A 21,364-nucleotide genomic window follows, 5' to 3' on the forward strand; every position below is an offset into this window, starting at 1 on the left:
CCGTCTCCTCAGGGCAGACTGGTCGTTATGGTGAGTCGCTGTAAAGTGATGAGACCGTCTGGCTGGGCTGCGGCTAGCTGGTTAGCATGCTAGTTTCATTAGAAGAAAAGGAGTGATGGAAATAGAAGCAAATGAGATGTTATCAAAAAGCACACAGGAAAAATATTAATATTTTACAGACTTAACGAGAGTTAACATTATAGATATGATTATGATAAAGTCAAGTGCAAGTTTGTGTGTTTTAGACTTTTCGTAGGTTGATGCTAAAAATAACTGCATCATTATTTGTATTTCATTGAATGATATTTACAAACTCTTGGGAGCTTATCATTTTCAGTCTGCCTCTTCCTGTGCCGTGGCAAACTCCACAGTAAAAAGGTCAGACTCTGAGGCAAACGGCCTGGTGTTTTATTGGAAATGTGTAGTTTTTACATTTAAGGCTTTCTGTCTGGTGAGGGCGAAGCAAGCCGAGTCTGGATGAGGGTGAAGTCAAGGTCATCCCGGTTGTCTGTCCCCATCAGCCGTTAAAGAAAACTCCAGGCTGCAAAACGCAGGCTCTCCTTCAGCAGCAGAACAAAAGGTGGTGGAGGCAGCCAGCGGATCGATTTGCAGGACGGCGCACTGTATGAAAAAGAGGAATTATCGAAGGTTTAGACACACTTAACACATTTCTTCTTTCTGTGTCACTGTTGTTGAGTCAGTGCACTGTTATTTATATGCATGGGATCACATTTATTATGCTAATATAATTATCATAATATTATAAATTTGCCATTTTAGCTGCTCACTGTAAAAATCCAGTAATCCAGAATGACAACAAAAGTGTGTTTGTAAAAATAAAAAAATAAAAAAACAGCAAATTTCAAATCAAAGTAGTAAAGTATTCAGATCTTTAATTCAGTGTAGAGGCCCCTTTGGCAGCAATTACAGCTTCTTGGGTAAGTCTCTCCATGCTCGACACACCTGGATTTGAGCAGTTTATCCCATTCTTCCAGGCAGATCCTCTCAAGCTCCATCAGACTGGATGGGAAACGCGTCTGAACTGCCCTCTTGGGTCTCTCTGCAAATACTCTATGGGGTATAAGTCTGGGCTTTGGTCGGGCCACTGAGGGAGAGTCAGAGACTTGTCCCAAAACCACTCCAGTGTTGTCTTGGCTGAATTCTTTGGGTCATTGTCATGCTGGAAGGTTAACCACCCCTGTCGCAGGTTGCATTTACAACTGAGCTAGGTTTTCCTCAAGGATCTGTCTGTGTGTTTGGCTGCATACATCCTTCCCTCAATTCTGACCAGTCTCCTTGTCCGTGCTGCTGAGACACAGCCCCACAGCATGATGCTGCCTCCATCAGGCTTCACCATAGAGATGGTATTAGCCAGGTGATACACAGTGCCCGATGTTTGCCAGGTGTAATATTTGGGTTTCTTTGTCGGTTGTGTCTCATCAGACCAGATAATCTTTGTCTTTGTGCTCTGAGTCCTCAATGTGCCACTTGGCAAACAGTAAACTGGCTGCCTCATGCCTTTTTTACTAAAAGCACATTCTGTCTAGCCACTCTGCAATAAAGACCTGATTGATGGAGTGCCGCTGAGATGGTTGTCCTTTCGGCAGCTTCTCCCATCCCTGCAGAGGACTTCTGAAGCTCTGTTAGAGTCAAGAGTCCTGATGGTTCTAAACTTTTTCCATTTCACAATTATTGAGCCCACTCTGCTGCTGGGACCCTCAAAGCTTTACAAATGGCTTTATACCCTTTTTCTGATCTGTATGCCTCACCTCAATTTTATTGTGGAAGCTTATAGAGCTCCTTGAACTTAATGACTTAGTTTTTGTTCTAACTTGCGGTATAAATTGTAGGGCATCGTATACACACATACGTGCCTCTTTGGTATATGCCCAATTAATTATATTCTAAATACATCTCAAGGATAATTAAAGCAAACAGGAGGCAGCAGACGACATATACATATATGCATGTACTGTATACAGTATGTATACATATGCAAGTACCCATACTATAATATAAATATGTGCAAGTGTAGTTGCTTGAATTAATATGTGCATGTTTAAGTAAAAATTAACATCCTGTACAAGTAAATAATATTTAACCTTTTGAACCACCAAATATTGAGCCTTAGTATTCAAACCAAGCTACATGTTTGCCTGTTTCTTTATGCTATGCTAAGCTAATAATGCCCCAGTTACAGCTGTAATTAGCACCCATGTTCTCATTTTAATCTTGAAAAGAAAGCAAATAATTGTATTTCCCAAAACTACGCTTTCAAAGTTATTTTACTGAGCAGCGCTTTAACCAGCTGCTTATTCACAGTTAAGATACAGTTTATTTCCCTGTGTCTAATCTGAGTTTGTGCACAAATATTATTGAGTTTAAGAGGAAACGGAAGACAATCATATCTCATCAACACAGTGAAGAGATAGTGTATCACCATCTGCGCTTACAAGCCACTTAGCGGAGCATCACAACTAGTAATAATAAAATCTGTGTGTCTCAACTGGAGTCGGATCTCGCCGTCTGCCTAATTAAAAGGGCTGAGGCAAGAGGTTGGTGTGGTCTGGCCGGAGGTTCAGTGTATCTGATGTGTCATCAGTGTCGTGCTGTGCTCCATCCCAAGGTTGCTGCTTGTAGCGGTTGCCAGGCTGGCTGTGAGCTGCATGGCTGCAGGTGGGGGGTAAGACCTTTCTCTGCCCAGCTCCTGCGCAGGTGTTGAGGAGGCGGGCTTCCAGCCAGAGTCAAGGTTAGTGCACGGCGAGGGAGCGTGGACCTGAGGGGCTTGTCCGAGGAAACGCAGCAGGGCTAAACGTCTGAAAGTCAGACCCGTGAGCAATTACAGAGAGAAGTAGCCGTGATCTGTCGAGCTCCCTTATCAGTGCAGCATAAACATTGCAGAGATTTTCCTTTCATGGAGCTTTCTGTCACTTGCTCATTAGACGCAGATTGATGGATTCTAAAAGCCAACTCCTGCTATTTCTGAATTATAATCAGCTCATTTCCTCTTTGTTTCTTTTTTGCCGTCTTGGTTTGTTCCCTTCTGTCTGACATCCTGCAGCGCTGAAGGTTTAAACCCTTAATGATGGGGAAGCTGTCAGAGAACGCTGACCCACCCAAGCAGCTTGATAGCATGAGTGAAAGACTTTGTGATCCCCTGAGTGCTCTTTTTTTTGAAAAACACCAGCAACTTCTCTCCCGCTCCTGGACAACCTTCAGGTGTCCACAAAAGAGGGAGACAAGTGGTTTATTTAATTTGGAAGGATAGTCAGCCCCAGCTAGGATGATTGTTTTATTGTTGTCTGCTACTGTCTCTTCAGGTCAGCTGAAGTTCAGCATAGCACAGTGAATCGCTGTGATCAGAGACAAAGCGGGTGAAACTGAAAAGTCCTTCAGAGACTTTTTTTTTTTCTTGCAGCCTGAGATGTGAAGATACAACTTTGCTTTTCATCACTCTCTCCTACTCAGCGGGAATGTTGTAAACGATCCACAGTAACAAATATCCAACGTCCCCGGCCTAACACGCACACACACAGGCAGATGATGAACTGACAGTTTGTTTTTGTGACGGAGCCAGAACATGTGCAAACATGCTGATTTTGCTGTAAACTTGTGTTGCTATGTTTGTAGAACGCAGATGAAAACCGAGACATGGTTGACAGGTTTCTGCATGGCAGCTGCTCAGAAGTCCATCGGCAACAGACTGCAAAAACTCATAAATAACAGACCTCATGAGGCACAGGCCAAAATCATGTCCAGCATGTAATGCACATAAAAAAAGACAATTCAGAGTTGCACAATTGAATTTATCTGCAGGCTTCGAACAAAAGGAAGAAGAAATTGAGAATAAAAGGAAACATATGGTTAGTAGCATACTGATGGAATGGCTTAGAACACCACTTACTATTTTCAGACAGGCTGCGTGGGTTGAAACATGCTGTTATGCTCCAAAGGTGTGATATTTTCAAAGCAGAGCAAGATCTACATCTTACTGTCTCACTGTAAATTCCTTTGAAATGTTTTTTTTTTTTCCTATTTCTACCTCCTGTCCAGCCGTTGCTAAAGACTGTGAGGGACTTCAAAGTGAGCGGAATATTCAAGGATGTTCCTCGTTCTTCCCTTTTCTCGATTATCAGCTCCTCCTTAATGAACACCGCCTCTAACTGCTCTCTCTCTCTTGCTCTCTTTCTCTCTCTCTCTCTCTCTCTCTCTCTCTCTTTTGTTACTCCATAGGCGATGTTGCTTTGTTGCAACTTCAGTGGCATCCTGCGTGCCTGCTCGCGTTTACAGAGATTGTTGTAGCCACTTATACAAGCCCTGGCTCTTGGCTCTCATCTCATGGGTGGTTTACTGTATTGATGTTTTTTTCTCCCATAGGTTGTGACCCTGGGGAAGAACAGCCGTGGTTACCACTACATTCTGGCCAATCTTGTGAGTAATAACCGAGCCGCTCCCCAGGGAGGGAGTGGAACCTGCTTTTTGCTGCATGTGATACGGCTTAGTCTCAGCCATGGGCACAAATGTGCATGCACAATAAATGGATTATAGGCTTTTGTATGAATTTTTTTTTTTAAGTCAATATACAGTATGTTTTGTTTTTTCTCTGTATATATACAGTATGGATTATTATCTGTGTTGCTCATGCGTTATCAATCACAACCTTGCAGACATTGCACATTTGCTTTGCTGAAAATATTTAAGTGTAAGATAATCCCCCAACATTTAACCTTTTCAACTGTCTTTGGAGGACAGTCACACACATACACACACACACACTGGTGGAGGAAATATTAATTTATCCTTGATATTAGGATGAAAGTTTTAAAGTGGAGGCCTACCCTGATCCCACTTGCACATCCCCTGCTGGTGTTTCCCTGGCGTTAGAAGATGTGATTATGCAGGAGCCAGACACATGTCCTTGCACGACATGACACAATCCTGCACTTTAAAAAAAACAGCAATTTGACCATAAAAAGAAACTTCATGTTGTGGCTCTAGGGTGAAGAAGGAAATTTGAAGGCATCTGGAATAGCAGAGGTTTTGAAATGCATTAGAATTTTTTTTTTAGTGGCAAAGCTTTCTGAATGAAAGTAGGTTAGCTGGTTCAAGTAAAATATTTTGTCTTCTACATGATCTGAAACAAACAGTAAAGTATCTACTTGCAGGTTGTTTATCTGTGAATGAATTCAGGTTACACCGCAAAGCGTGAAGGGAAACATTTGCCTCAGTGTAATGGCTAACACATGTCGCTTTCTCATACAGCACAGAGTTCATAATAAAATGCACCTACTGTAGCACACTGCCAGAATAGCTGCTAATATTTTGTGGTGCTCTGCCACAGGCTATTTAAAAAAAAAAGAAAGAAAGAAAGAAACCCTCAAAGAAAAACAAGGTGCATGAGTTTTCTTCTTCCTCCTTTCACTTGTTTTACTCAGGGATTTTCAAATGTGAGTCTGGACAAAGTCTTCGCCGGTGGAGCCAACATCTCAGGGTTTCAGATAGTCAACCCTGAGAACCCGATAGTACAGCAGTTTATGCAGCGCTGGGAGCGGCTGGATGAAAGAGAATTCCCAGAAGCTCGAAACGCTCCTCTGAAGGTAGTTCCCCCTACAAGGCCTTTCATTGTGCATGCAGAATACAACGATCATCCCCTCTGAAGTGTTCTCCACCCCTCATCCTTTTTCCTTTGTCATTCTGTCTTCCTCCCAACCCTTGCTTCCTCCTCTTTGCTTTGCATCCCTCCCAGCGATCGATATATTGATAGGCGGTGCGAGGCAAGGTTATATCGCAGCCTCAATTTACATCTAATTAAACAATGATCAAGAAAGAAATTGATTTTGAATGGCATTTAATTAGATTTTGTCACGGTGCAGTGGTCAACAAACAAGTGGCTCAGCCCTCAGTGGTGAAAAGGTCATGTGAAGTTGGAGGGAAGCGCGTGGGAGATAAAACTGCACATTAATGTCTTTATCTCTTTATAACTCTGCAATAAAAGTTTTGAAAGAGATCCTGATCCAGAGGCGTCCCAGCTTTTCCAATCATATCTGTCTGATCAAACTATTTTTGTCATGAGCAGTGCATCAGAGCTTGTACCCAACCCACCCACACTGGTCCGACCTGGTGGCTAAAATAAACATACACTCAACCCCAGTGTCCCCTGGGATTGTCTCATTTCACTGCAAACAAACACTGTAAACTGATTTGAAAAGATGATATATTTATATAAAAGCTTCATCCATAGTGGTTTACATTATTCATTTCTAGTCCTCACAGAGCATAACATAGTCACCGGAAAATATAAAGTTACAAAAACAAGTAATCTTATCTTATCTTCTGCCTCCCACAATGTGTTCCTGTCTCTCTGTGTCCTGCTGTTTTATTTTTATTTTATTCTTTGGGGGGGGTGTGTACAGTACACTTCAGCTCTGACCCATGATGCCATCCTGGTGATAGCAGAGGCCTTCAGGTACCTGCGGCGCCAACGTGTGGATGTCTCTCGCCGTGGCAGCGCCGGAGACTGTCTAGCCAATCCCGCTGTTCCTTGGAGCCAAGGCATCGACATTGAGAGAGCTCTCAAAACGGTAGGAGGGGGTAGAAGGGGAAAAGAGTGGGAGGGGGGGGAGAGAGGGAGAGAAAGAGAGGCAAGCAGATAACTAAAGAAAAGGCTAGAAGAAGTGAGGCAGAGATAGGGAGCGAGACTGTGATAAAGATGGAAAGTGACAGAGAGAAGGGAAGAGAGCGCAGAGCTGTTCTCCTCCCTCTGCCTCCAGATATCTCTGCACAGAGCTCACTCAAATCCAGGCCCTCATTACCATAAAACTACATCTTTTATTAAAGCGTATCCAGTTCATCATTTGATTAACAGGCAGCACACACTCCAGTTGCTCCATGCACACAAGCACCTTAATACCAGCTATATATGCAAAATGATGGTTATTACACCCCCCCCCCCCCCCTCCACCGTGTCTGTCTGTCCCTCATGGCAGGTCCAAGTGCATGGTATGACCGGGAACATCCAGTTTGACAACTACGGCCGGAGGACCAACTACACTATAGATGTTTATGAGATGAAAACAGGTGGGCCGAGGAAGGTAAGACGGAGCGGTGACCTCTATCAGCTCTCATCCATCAACTGTCAAATCACAGGATAAAAAAAAAAAAAATTCTGCTCTTTATCGAAACACAGCTAACAGCTGGCACAGATCAAAGTTTGGTTAATTATTTGTCAAAATTGTGGAATTCGGCCAACTTGTTATTTTAAATGATTTATCGATCATCTGTGCTGGGGAACAAGTCTCCATGAATGTTAGCCACATGTTTGGGCGTGCCAGAACCAATGCCGTGCGATCATTTTAAACCGCTGCGAGAGAAATATGTGTCACCGTGTGACAGAGGGAAAGATTTTCAAACAGGCCTCTATACCGCCATTTATTAAAGCACTGAGGGCTTTTTCAGTCATGTGGGACCAGCAGGGCTGAGCGGACAGTGCAGAGTAATGCTGATTGCCTTTCTCTGCCTCTGTTAGGTAGCAGCACTGATGAGCTATGCCAAGCATTACAAGCCCCACAAATCACACACAGCCTGCGATCTGATAGCTAAAACTGTCCTATCAAAAGAATGATATAAGACTATTTCTGTGCCGTGGGATAGTGCAGAAATGATTTTTGGTCCTCTCCTGACAGTAATTACCATTCAAATAACCAATTACTGCAAAGGGGATCCAAGAATTCCTCTGGCTCCTCTTCAAAACGGTAATTCCCAGCGGTACATTCACATTATAAGCAGTACCATATGATGACCTCTGGTTTTATTTCATAACCTCACCGGGTTCCAAGAGACAGCTGTGAATTTCTCGTTAGCTGGATAAGTGTGGGCTCAGTCTGATATGACATGTGATTATGCCGCATGCCTCCCACACTTCAATTAGCATCACACAGCCCTTACAGCCATCCCCGCACAGTCAAACAGAGGAGGAGAGAGCAGAGCGAGGAATGGAGTGAGTGGGAGAAAGGAGGTCAGGGGGAGAGAGAGTGAGGGAAAGAGGGAAGATGAGACAGGCCGGGCAGCCGTTTGTCAGGACCTGGAGCCCCCAGTCACCCTGGTGACAGTTAGAGGATGAAGGTTCTTAGCTGTGACTGTCACCAGTGATGTATGGGCTGATATCTGTCCCAGCTGCTCAGGGTGAGATCAGGACTTTGCCTCTGGAGCAGCACTCCATGACACAGCTCGCCACAGCCTCGTCCCCCCCAGAGAAGCGCTTCTCAAATATCACTGTCCGACAAGGCCTGGGAATAAACATTTGGGGCTTTTCTCCCGTCTGGCAAGTGCACCAGCTACAACCACAACTGTGACCACAATTTGGAGTTGAAGTTTGCTGCTTTCTAGCGCCTCCATTTGGTGTTTAAAAACTCTGCATTGTTGTACACCTGTCTGGCCCAAACATTTAAAGATCTGAGGCAAAAAAAGAAAAAAGAAAAGAAAAAAAAAGAAATGCGGACCAGATGTGAAGGGGGAAAATCCTAGCCAGCAACAGTTAGACTATTGGCAACAACATATGCAACACGTTTCATCGTGAGCCAGAGCAGCCATTATTTCAGATGGGCAAACAAACACTTGACATTGGTTTGACTTAAGCATCTGTACAGCAGAATACAGAGCAACTGCAATGGCAAGACTGTGTAGAAGAGCCTGTAGAGCCACTGAAATATTATGCTAAATTATTAAACATGTATGCAGTTCATAGGACTGAATATCAATTATTTACCATAAAACCTGAGAAGCTGAAGGTGGGAGGGATTGAAGTTGTCTGGCGAGTGCTCATGCGGCTCAGTTCCCGCATGTTTGGCTATTTGATCATGAAAAACCCGTTGTATATTCTCATAGTATCTTTGATCATGGCGCTAACTGCCTGTTGAATGCAAAAATGTAGTATAAAATCCTTCTTTATTCCATGTGCAGATTGTCATTTTAGTATTCTGATCATTGGCTGCTAAGTTGGTCGAACTTTAGCAGAGGCGGTGGGCCTGTGGGAAATACAGAGTTGCTTTAATGAGCCCTGCATCATGGCAGTTCCCTGCCTTGCATTGAAGTGTGCCTGCTATATGTCCACTGACATCAGTGTTGTCAGTGGGTTGGAATGCGCCACTAACCGCTGTTTTCTTTTTGCAGATTGGGTACTGGAACGAGTACACGCGATTTGTAAATATTATGGACCCGCAGGTCTCCAACGACTCCTCAGTGGAAAATCGAACGATTGTGGTCACTACTATTATGGTACACTTTCCATGCAGTTTTAAATGTTTCACGTATTCTGCCACTCAAGGTCATGGTGTTGATTCCAATGAGTGATACATTCTGTCCTGGGCGGGTAGAACCACATCTTTTTTGCGTTGCTTTCCATCCACTCACTACACGTTGAAACAGTCGATCCGAAACCGGGGGAGTGTTTCAACTGTATCCGTGTGGGTGTCAAAGCATTTTGATTTTCCATACTTCAGTGGCCTGTCGTAGCAGTGACATCACAATAATGGTATATATGATAATGGTTGACTCCATCAATTACAAAACGCATACAAACGCATACGTAAGTAGACCTGTCTGTCCTCATCAAGTAAATGTTCAATGACACTTGGGATAGACTGGCCGAAGAATGACTGCAGGACCATACTGCAATGGTTTTTCAAGCTGGGCAAAGCAAAATAAACAGCATTGGTGTAGGAATAAGAAGGTGGGGTGTTTTCCCTTGTTATGCCTCTCCAATCTATTTTGTATTGCCCCCTCATGTGTTCTGTGTTGAAGTATAACTTCCAGTCAGTGCTCTACAGTAGAAGAGGATATTTTTCTGGGCGTTGTCCCAGACCAAAATATGCAAAACAAACAAAAATGATAGATTTATTTGCTCGTAATTGTTCTCAACTAAATGTTTTTAGTTCACTGACTGTTTAATTACCTGATGCAGCGTCTGATTCAGTGGAAACAAACATGTTAAATTGGTAAAAAATAATGTTTGAAAACGATAAGGATCTTTGGTATTTATCCGCTGCTAGGTTTTCATTTGTATTCCAAGGCGCGTGGAAGTGTCCCTCAATAGCAAGAGGAAACATTTAACATTTCTGGATGAGAAATACAGTCAGGAGGTAAACAAGTGTTAACTGGAGGGAAACACTCAGTGGAATCGGAGGTGAGGGGATACGTTCAGCACAGAACAAACAAACCATTGCTCTCCTACTTGCACTCTAATTGTGTGTGGCTGTAATGACAATGCCTGCTCTCCTGAGCGGTCCTATTGTTTGATAATGATGATGTGCTCAGTAAGAGAAAAGACAAGCTGCACCAGCGTTTTGAAAAGGAGAGGAAAACTAGCACGCTCATGATCTCCTGATGTAATTATTTTATTTATGGAGTATTTTCTTTTCTTTTTCCTTTTTTTTTCTTTTTGCATTTTTCTGGATAGTAAATAACAGCTCGTTTTGTTTCATTTATTTATCCTTTCATTTTCTATTTATTTATTTATTTTGGAATGAAACGGCCTTTAACTGCGCATTGGTGCAATGTGCTTGAATATGTTGAGATACTATGGGCACTCTCTGATCCCTCTCCTGTCACTGGCATTTACTTATGAAACCCATCCCCATTCCCATCCCCACCCACCTCTGAGCTGACCCACACCTTGCCTGTCAATGACTCCCAGCCCTGATAAAACTCATTCTGGCCTTCTGTTTTCTCCTACACAAATGAAAAAAAAAACGAAAAAAAAAACAGTGTCCTCCCTTCCTCTAACCTTCCTTTATTATGCCACAGAGTAGCACCCTTGGGCTCAAAATGGGTTGGGTGCATTGGGCTCGGTGTCTGCTGGCCGCCACGGCTTGATGAAAGCAGGGTGACCACATGATCATGCTGCTGTTATCAGTGCATATTTGTGCATTCGCAGGGCATCATCTTTGTACGCATGACTGCATGGGTGTGGTTATAGCAGCTTATACTATGTTGTATCTCTCTGCGTGTGTGGATGAACCTATGTGTGTGCGGAGGTGTGTGTGTGTGTATGTGTGTGGGTGTGTGGGTGTGTGTATGCACGGGCACATATGAGCGCATGTAAGCATATTTCTGTCTAACTGAATGTATGCTAGGGCATGGGAGTGAATAAACCAGCGTGTGTTTGAATCAACAGGAAGCTCCTTATGTGATGTACAAGAAAAATTATATGCATCTGGAGGGGAATGACAGATATGAAGGCTACTGCGTCGATTTAGCATCTGAGATTGCCAAACATGTTGGAATTAAGTACAAACTGTCTATAGTAATGGATGGGAAGTACGGAGCCCGAGACCCCGAGACCAAGACGTGGAACGGGATGGTGGGTGAACTGGTCTATGGGGTGAGTACTGGGAGCCTTGATTTCGCTGATTACATGACAGTTTGCAAGGAACTTCAACATGAGAGGAGATCTCATTTTTCTGTCTTAAGGTTATCACCAACCCATTGTGAACTCATGAGCTCTTGCCCACAGTTCAAAGTCTAATGCTGTCTCAGGAAGCTCAGCTGTGAGTGAATTTGTCAAATGCAGCCTCAAGCATTGGGGAGTTGATGATCATCTTGAGACGGAGAAAATGAAATCATTTCTCAGTGCTGTTCATTGCAATTAATCCCTCTTGCTTAGCCTAGAAAGCCGTCTCTCTCTTTCTCTTTCTTTCTCTCCCTCTCCCTCTCTTGCTCTCTCTCTCTCTGTCTCTCTCTCTCTCTCTCTCGCTCTCCCTCTCTTACAGTCGAAACAGAGGTAGGTACATGAAAACAATGAGTCCATATGGCAAACACACTGTAATCACTTTGATGAATGAAAAATCGTATGCCTTTGAAGTGATTGTGTAATTATGTTCAATGTTTGATGTGTATGATGAATATGCCACATTGTAAATTCGCAGCTGAGAAAATCTGCTTTAGAATCAACAGCTAAATGGTGGTTTGCGGTTTGCAACAACAAGATCCATATGTGTTGTGCTCCATAAAGGTTGAACCTCTCACATTAGTGAAGGGTCATGCCGTGTTTTACATCAGACAGCTCTCAGGCTCTCGCAACACCTCGAGCATTCCAAAATTACCCCCCCCCCCCCCACCTCACTCCACCCTCCCCTTAACTCCTTTCTCGCCTTTCTCCGAGGCCACAATAGTTGAACAGGGGCCAAATACAAAATGCATGAGGGTAAGGCTTCCTCATCTGTTCAATTTCCCAACTATCAGCCTGAGAGATTGCCTGGTTTGATGTGCTATCGCCACCAAATTATCTTTCAAATGGGAAAAGTCCACTCCCTGCAGATGGAAGATGAAAAAAATACCCCAATCATGTCGCTGTCAAGTCTTTCCAGGCCTGTAGTTTTACAGCAGGTGGGCCGGGACTAATAGTTTTGTACATTTTGACCTTTTGATCAGTAAATTAATTTGATTTTAGTTGTCTTTTAAAGGTTAGGCCTGAGGCTGCTCTTTATTGCTTTGTTTCCCTCACCATTGATTGAGCGCTGCTTACGCCTGCACGAGGATTAGATGGTTATAGCCCTTCACAATGTTGTGTTGACAGCACAAAGGAAACAGTTGTGTTTATTGGGTCTATTTGTGTTGCTCCTAGTTTGACCTTGTAAGCAACATTTTCTGCCTCGTGCTGCTTCAATCCGGTGTTTTCTAGATTTCCACATAAGCGCAATCCAAGGAGCTGTCCTTTACCGAATGGCTCCTTTGAAGAGGATGCAGTTATTTAATTAATCACATCAGCACACGGGCTGCAGTAACAATGTCTAATGTGATTAATTGTTTTCTTCTGCTTTTACAAAGAAACCCATTGTGATTTCTAAAAAGGCAGCGCCACCTCCATGGACGTGTTTTGATAATATAATGTGATTGAAGCAGCAGAGTAAAGGAGGGAGATAAAGAGAAACAGCTTGAAAAAAAAATTCTCACTAATGCAAGAATAAGCTGTGTTTGGGAATTCCAGCTTCCTGTATGGCATGTGATGAAGTTCACCCAGTCAGGACTTACTTTTCCTCATTTTTTTTCTTCTTAAGTTTAAAGCTGGGGTAGGCAGACGTCTAGAAAAGAAACACACACTACATACAGTATAGACTAACTAACTATTAGCCAGATTTAGCATAGCCACTCATGACTTGCCTTTGTGGTAAATCTACATGCAAAACTGACCACTACAACACATTTAGAAATCACTACATACTGAAGTTAGAGGCCCGTTGCCCATCCAGAAGAAGCAGAACTTCTATCTATCTCTGAAGAGCTTCACCCAAACTGACAGGTGTCCATCTGTAGGGATGAGCTCTGAAAAGACCAGTGATTGGCCAAAGTCTCTCATTGCAGGCTACATTTTCTGAACTCTGTGAACAGAGCCAGGAGGAGGTGCAGATGTCTTCTTTGCACCGACCGAATTAAAAATATGCTGAAAGGTGATTATGGAATTTTTGCCTGTTGATGCCAAAAAATTAGTGCCTATCCCAGCTTTAAGTTACAAGGCATTTATTGAACGGCTGAACTAAGACAAGTCCTTACTTTGCAGTTTTAATAAAAACTTGTAGAGCTGAAGTTTTCTTTTCTTTTTTGCCCCACTGTGTCTTCTTTAGTCCTGATTAAGGAAGCATTTGGCCAAACATGACTCAAACTCCCATCTGCCTTGGTGGATTTTTTTCAAGCTGGCTCTCTTAAAGTCTCACAGTGCCCTCGTGAGCTTTTTCTTCCCTCTCACCTCCTAACATGGCCACGTTCCAGTGGAAAATCACATTAATTTTACTGTGTGAATCTCAGATGTATTAGCTGCCATCCCAGGTCATAACACGGTGTCTATGCTACGCTGCTTTTTTTTTTTTGACTTGCGTGTCTTTTCTTTCAGCCTGCCCTCCAGTGTCATCGTCACAGGCTTATTTCTTATCATATGTAAAATGTGTATGATTGTTTTAAGCTCCCTCTCCAGCTTCAGATCCAGCACACACACATACATGTAAAATGACTTTTTCCTCACACAGGTCATAACTAATGCTCACTGTGCATGTCCCTGTTTCCAGAGAGCAGATATAGCTGTTGCACCTCTCACCATTACTCTGGTTCGAGAGGAGGTGATAGACTTTTCCAAGCCGTTTATGAGCTTGGGCATCTCCATTATGATAAAGAAGCCCCAAAAGTCCAAGCCTGGCGTTTTCTCCTTCCTGGACCCGCTGGCCTATGAGATCTGGATGTGTATAGTGTTTGCCTATATTGGGGTGAGCGTGGTTCTGTTCCTGGTCAGTCGGTTCAGTCCTTATGAGTGGAACCTCGAGGAACAGGACGAGACCAAAGACCCCCAGACTCCCCCTGATCCTCCCAATGACTTTGGCATCTTCAATTCCCTCTGGTTCTCACTGGGCGCCTTCATGCAGCAGGGCTGTGACATCTCTCCCAGGTGGGTCAGCTCCAATAGAAACCAGGAGTGAACAGCAGAGCAGAACAGAGCAAGAAATTAATACTGGATATTATAAAAAGTGCACCGAAACCACTCAATCATTATCTGTCCTCTTCCTTTAGCTGTTTGTTATTTAATGCTATAATCATTTCACATTTAGTGCAGCTATTATGTTGTATGTGTAAATGAATTTGTCAGTTACTGTGCTGAAATTATCATCAACAAAATGGTTTCATCAATACTTTCTTCAGGCTCGGAAGTGATCTTTGACCCTGATTGTTTCACAGCCAATTAAAGACTCAGAGTAGAGTACATTGTTAAACAACTGCTGCTTTTTTCCTTGGAAATGAGCTTTTTTAGAGCGCTGATGCAGTACCATGTTGTTTTAACGATTTACAAGGAAATTCTGTTGACTGATGCAATTAGGCAAACACAACTGGTAGATCTTAGCGGTTCAATAGGCACCACATGTCACTGAATAATTACATTCTTTGTTTTTCTTGTCATCAACGTCTCTCTGGCAGATCTCTGTCGGGCCGTATCGTCGGTGGTGTGTGGTGGTTCTTCACCCTCATCATTATCTCCTCCTACACAGCCAACCTGGCTGCCTTCCTGACAGTGGAGAGGATGGTCTCTCCTATAGAAAGCGCTGAAGACCTGGCCAAGCAGACAGAGATAGCATACGGCACTCTGGACTCAGGCTCCACAAAAGAGTTTTTTAGGGTGAGTGGCACCAACTTACTGTTTCACAAACTCAGCAGCTGACTAAAAAAGCCACTGGCTCATTTGCTTTCATTTCAAATGGCAAACAATGCAAAAGCCTAAACACTTTGCACTCAGGCACGTTGAATCATAAGAACTGCTCTGTGTCCTTGATAAACTCCGCCTTGCAGCTTTTCCATTGTGTACCTTTAGTGCAGCACTCCTGACCTGCACAAGATTGCTCCAAATGAGGCATGTTGACAGAGAAGCAGATCTTGAACTCTTATGACATGAACGTGAAATTTATGCGGCAGTACTGCAGTGTGCAACCTTGAGGCACCGGGGCTGTCAGCAGAAAGTGCGATAACAACGTGGACGACTCAGAGGTGATAAAAACAGGCGGCTAATCAAAGAACCCACATCAGGCTCAAACTCAGAAGGGTCAGCTCATGAAATATAATTAGCTAGCTGGCTATAGCTGGCAAATTGGACCTGATGAAGAAGAGCCCTGTAGGTCAAACAGAGCAGTCTGAAAGATGGTTCAGATGGAATATGCAATATGTCCGTCGGCATGAGGGACTAGCTTGGCAATTAAGTCATAAATTAACTAAAATCTGAAGCGAAAAGTAGATTAGTCTCTAAAAAGCAGCCACATGCAGGAGTTAAAGAGCGCTGCATATCTTGAACGCAGATCAACCCTCTGCTGTGAAAACGCAGCTCATGGCGTGGCTGCACCGACAGTCCTATCCTTTGCATTTGCAGAGCAATAAGTTGAAAAAGAAATTAATGAAACTGCACTCTGCCTGCGATGACGAAAAGGCAATATGACAGTCTTTTTATCTTACGCTCCCTCATTACTCATCAGCAGGAGAGAAACAATTCATATGTTTCACAGCTGCAGCCTGTTGGCAGAAAGAGCAATTCATTTGTATTACCCCTGGGTTGAGTCGCTCAGAACAACAAAATGTAAAATCAAATCCATGTTTTTTTTTAGACAAAGAAGAACAAGATAGTGTCTTTAAAACTTGATATTAAAAATCCTTTTGTCTTGTGTCTGTTAACTGTTAGGAGCTGGTTGTAAAAGCCTGTACACTGAGAGGATCATACATCCCGGGAAACATGGCACATGACAGCAACTCTTAGTTCACCGTACCTCACAAAGCCTGTCATCACTTTCCCTTTCATCAGCATTGCAACACAGGTGTATATACAGTATACTGTATGTCTCTGTGTCACAGACATGATGGATGCCAATTACAGATTTCCAGGTTTCTCAGCCTGACAAAGAAGCCACCTAAGGTCTTCTGGTAGAACAATCTTAAGAGGTGGTCGGGGAGTCACAGTTTTCCTGTATTCTGTGTCATGAGTGTCCTACTTACATCCCCATGTCTTCAAATAGGAAATGACATGTGTGAACCGCTATTCCAAGGGACTTTTAATTAAAGCTGTAGAGGGCTGACAAGGAAAAAAACACACTGATTAATAGGAGTTCAAGTTCTATTTCAGATCTGTTTTTCAGGAAATACATTCAGGCTTAATTAGACCCATACGGCATCAGCCAGCTGGAAATTTTAAATCAAGTCCAATGTTTCAGACAAGACATATGCCATCATCTCTGACACCCTTGGTCTTTAATTCTTCATGATTTCACCTGGTTTATCTTACAAAACTTCCTGACAAGAAGAACGAGGTCTGAAATGATGAGGGGGAAAAAATAATATTTTCCTCCCTTTCTGCACAGATTGTGAGAAAATGAGATAGAGTAACATGAATATGGTTCATAATAATGAGCTACAAAAACCTTCACCTCGGTTTTCATGTTTTGAAATCAGGTAAAGTCTCTGATTGTCTTCCTGTCTCCTCCTCGAGGCGACGGTTTGGACATATGGCTTATTACCTGACAGTGACAGTATTCACATCACCATGTGTGTCTTCATTCGGGGGTGGGAATGAAGAGAAGCTGTGGAGGAATTTTCAAAGACAGTGGTGTTAGTGCAAATCCCTCAGAAAGCCCCGATTCTGCTGTTCACAACCAACTAGGACAGCTGGCCTGGGAGCCTGCTGACGTGCCCAGAGGAAGCCTGAATGGCTCTAGGCGCTTGGCAGTGCAGCTCTACCCGCTCTTGGCTCCTCTTCCCCAGACAACCCTGCTTGTTTGGGCACCCTCTCCTCTCCTCTGCCTCCAACCTGTCTATTGCTTTACCTTGAGACAATGTGGGATAGCTTCAAGCTTTGTGTTGCTCTTCCCCCAGCATAGCAGCTGTCATGCGCCACTGCACCACTGTGGTTTGTTTCATCATTTTAATACCTGTCATGGATCTTTTCATGCAGTCAGTTGAATATTTGTGTTTTGTATGATTAGAAAATGATGAGTTGAGCCAGTGAGGCCATGTTTATCCTCTTGATGAGGTTTTATTCCATCAGAAAGGCCCGGTTCAGTTACATTTTAAAATACACATCGAAGGAGAAGTCGGATCATAATAATGTCTGAGATGATAAAACGGGCTGATGTGGCTGTTTAATTACGTGTAAATACTGGGGTGAGACCATCAAAGACAACCACACTGCTGTCCCTTCATGCACCTCATTTAACAGCGTAACAATGAAGGAATGATAATTGCGCAGAGAAATGAGACCGCAGCATTGTTTTCTCTTCCCCTCAAAAGATTATACATTACCCACAGCCTCAGCAGCAAACATCATGCATCTTAGTGATGTGCAGGTGTGGTGGAGATGGGAACAACAGCTTGAGTACAGTCCCCAATGCGTTTTACTATGCATGAAAATCAATTTCATGTCTCATCTATTGTGGCTCAGACACTCTATAGCTCCGGCATGGTCCAGCACAAGGTTTAATAAGTAGCATTTTTATGCGGAGCAGACCTGCACGTAGCCAGGGTTGCATCAAGACGAGGCAGCAAGGAGATTTATACAAGAATTCCTTAGGTTGCCCCGCAATCATACGCAACACATTGTGGCACAACTCCCTGAGCTCTTGTCGCTTTGTGTTTCAGTACAGTGCTGCGTGAAGGGGAGGCTCCTATAAAGATTAGAGCCTGTTTGCATAAAAGGGAGAGCTGACAAAAGTGATGATAGACTTGTGTGAGATAGGCGTAACCTCTGAGGGGAAGCGCTGTCCTCGCAGGGCCTCGTCGAACTTTAGATGAGCAGCAACAGCAGGTGCGAGTGGAGCTATTGGAGTCCAGCGAAGGCATCAAAGACGAGCAATTGGTATTCAGGGCGTAGCATGTGACACTTCAATGACAAAGTACACCCACAGAGCCTCAACTTTCATTCCTGCATGCTTGAGATACAGGTAGTCCTGGCACACAGGATATTGGGGGAAAGTGGTGATGTCCACAAACAAAATGCAAGAGGAGTAAAGGAAGGAAGGAAATGTAGTGGTGGGTGTTTGGAGATGGCATTTAGATGTACAAGCAGTGAAGCAGCTATAATGAAAGTAGCCTGCGATGCCAAAGGAAGAATAAAAAAAAACGGACTGCAGTTCGAAGGGCAGTGGACAGAGGTCTGGAAATGCTGCGTAACTCAGAATCAATACAGATTAAGTGGTTATTTAGAGAGGAGAGGGCAATTTCTTTGACTTTGGGTTTTAATCACTTGTTCCCGCTCAAACATTTTAATGACATTGTTGATTACTGGAACAACAAACCCCCTGAAGAACAGATTTGCTAATGATCTTTGAAAATACCAAGCAAATCCCTCACGTCTATCTCCTTGTTCACACCGGTGCCTCTCAAGATTTACATTTTCAATATGAGCATTTCATCTTTAGATTGTGTACAGATTGCCTGTAAGTGAGGAATGCTAAGGCAGCAGGAACCAGCAGTGGACTGAAGGTCAATTTAAACAGCTTTTGATGAAACACTGGGTGCCAGTCAAAAAAGAAATGTCATGCTGATTATTTTTTGTGTTCCAAAAGAAACACATAACTAAAGTAAGCCACAACTAATTGTGTTTTTAAAGGTAGAAACTAAATTGCAAGCATTAGTACTTAAATCCCACTGTGGTAGATGACATCTGCTCACATGCAGAATCCTAAAACAGCTGTGTAAATAAGTTTTGCTCCCATAGTGTAATTTTCAGTGGCTGCAGGAGATTTTCAGGTCAAAAGTGCTAAAAAAAAATAAAATAGAATGTGGGCAAAATTAGCTACTCCCTGATGATCATGGTAACAAGTTTCATTTCAGTGTTAAATAGCATTAAGAGTTGGTGGAGACTAAAGTAGAGCAGAGTTTTTTATTCGTCATATTGATTATAAAATAGACCTTCATCTTCACCTTTGTGGAATTTGGATGTATTATTTCCAAGTGTTCTCCCCGGATGAATTATAAACCCCCACCAGTTTTTCTCTGGGTTAACCTTGTCTTGCTGAAGGCAAGTCCTGTTCTCGCCATCCCTCCTCTCAGGTCACCAGGCTGGAACAACAGACCTGTGTTTGTCTTTATGACTGTTACGAGACAGCGGGAAGCTCTGTGCTTCAGACGGATTTGCAGGAGGAACACCTACACAGATGATGTAACTGTGTCGCTTAGGTAGGAGGGTTGCCTGGGTTCAGCTATTTGGGTACTTCATTATGAATAGAGCAACGTTATGACTACTTGAGTATAATGTGAAGGCATTTAATGGAGGAGGGCTGTGGCTTTTGCAAGTTCACCACCACAGAGCCGTGTTTGCCTTTACTTTATAAATGAAACTGTTTCTTGTTAATCGTCTGACAGGTCATTTTGAATACAGCAGTCTGTGCTAACAGGGCCATTATATGGTGTGAAGGAGAGCTACATGTATGAATCTGTGTTTATGGCAGTATATAATCACTCAACAAATTGTCTTTTCATTGATGATGGACTTTTGCAGTCATTATTTCCTAATTGAATTTTAAATGACCTCTGCCGACTGTAATGTGAGTGATTACATTTTAAAGGAGATGAGAGTCGACTTTCAATACGTTATGGTGGGCTTGTGTGTGTATAGTGCATATGTGCGTGTCTGTATTTCTGCGAATATGCATGTTTGTGTGCCGGCAGTCAATAATCAAATATCTCTGTTCCCCTGCTGGGATTTCTCACTGTATCTTGTTTTTTTTTCTTTCTCTCTCTGTCAGAATCTGCTTTAAGCATCTCACTGGTGACTGTAGTTGCACTGGAATCGGCCTATTTAGGTTTTGGTCTCACTTCGTCCCGGCTCTTATATTGATCAATTGACTGAGGCAGCACACTCTGTCGTCAGTAATCAATGCCCAGATCCATTCTTTTCTCTTCATTTGAGGAGCCGTCTGGAGCTTTCCCACAGTGGAGCAGATGAGCCGCGGGCCTTTGGGGGAATTGTCCTCCAAACTAGTGTCCTTTCCATGATGAACAGATTTAACTAGATTGTAAACAAAAACATCACATCTGTCTCTAACTGCCCCCTTCGCCCATCCCATCCAGTGTATCAGCATCTAAACAGAACAAACATCGCCCCTTCAACTTCAAGGATTTCTCATCGGAGCCGGGAACATTCATCATTCGCACTTTTTAATTTCTCTATGTAGCTGTCTCATCTCATCCTCACCCTTGGCCTGATGCTCTGTGACAGATGCCGACAAACACACTGTATGATTACATAAAGGCAGTGAAGCACTTTTGCTAGGTGAAGGATAGTTCATTTGTTTATTAATAGAAAAGCATTAGAGGTGAATATGTTCTTTTACCAATTCAAGGGAGTGATGGGTCTGTTTACTAATCAGTATGTTTGGATATTGAAAGTCACAGAGCCTGGTATTTATACTAATACTCGAAATGTCAGAACACCGTAAAAAATAACCATTACAGTTTCCCGAAGGCCGAGCTTAGAGCTTCACATTTGTTCCACAATCAGTTTAAAAATCCAAACACATAAAATGTCCTCGAATATGGAGGATCACAGAGAAAACATCTGAGAAGCTGGAAGCAGTAAAATTTACCCAACACACTCACTAGCAAAAAACACCAGTGGTGTCACTATAAAAAGTGACATTTTTTATTCTCCGCAATACTACATTTATGAACAAATACCAGATACCAACCAAATGACATCATAAGATTGTGAAAATATTACATTATACCTGCTAAACATGAACATGTTACTGACATTGGCATTTAACTCAAAGCATCACTGTGGCTAAGCCTCAGAGATCCACTAGCTGGGCTGTAGACAATCTTGCTGCTTGATAAATGGCTCAAACAATTGTTTGAA

At 43.0% G+C, this 21,364-nt stretch overlaps 1 protein-coding gene across 2 annotated transcripts in view; it reads left to right on the forward strand.

Annotated features, from left to right (window-relative positions):
• The window catches only part of LOC310992809 (glutamate receptor 3), a gene marked incomplete at both ends in the record, with an annotated part of 75,624 nt that overhangs the window by 47,300 nt on the left and 6,960 nt on the right, over positions 1 to 21,364 (forward strand). For both annotated transcript variants that reach the window (XM_083981011.1, XM_083981012.1), the window contains 8 exons: positions 4,378 to 4,431; positions 5,436 to 5,597; positions 6,414 to 6,581; positions 6,987 to 7,091; positions 9,169 to 9,273; positions 11,171 to 11,377; positions 14,055 to 14,428; positions 14,953 to 15,151. In XM_083981011.1, coding sequence (XP_083837137.1) covers positions 4,378 to 4,431; positions 5,436 to 5,597; positions 6,414 to 6,581; positions 6,987 to 7,091; positions 9,169 to 9,273; positions 11,171 to 11,377; positions 14,055 to 14,428; positions 14,953 to 15,151 — 1,374 coding nt within the window. The remainder of the gene's footprint in view (positions 1 to 4,377; positions 4,432 to 5,435; positions 5,598 to 6,413; positions 6,582 to 6,986; positions 7,092 to 9,168; positions 9,274 to 11,170; positions 11,378 to 14,054; positions 14,429 to 14,952; positions 15,152 to 21,364) is intronic.

The sequence above is a fragment of the Trachurus trachurus genome, assembly GCF_905171665.1.
Source record: "Trachurus trachurus genome assembly, chromosome: 10".
NCBI lineage: Eukaryota > Metazoa > Chordata > Actinopteri > Carangiformes > Carangidae > Trachurus > Trachurus trachurus.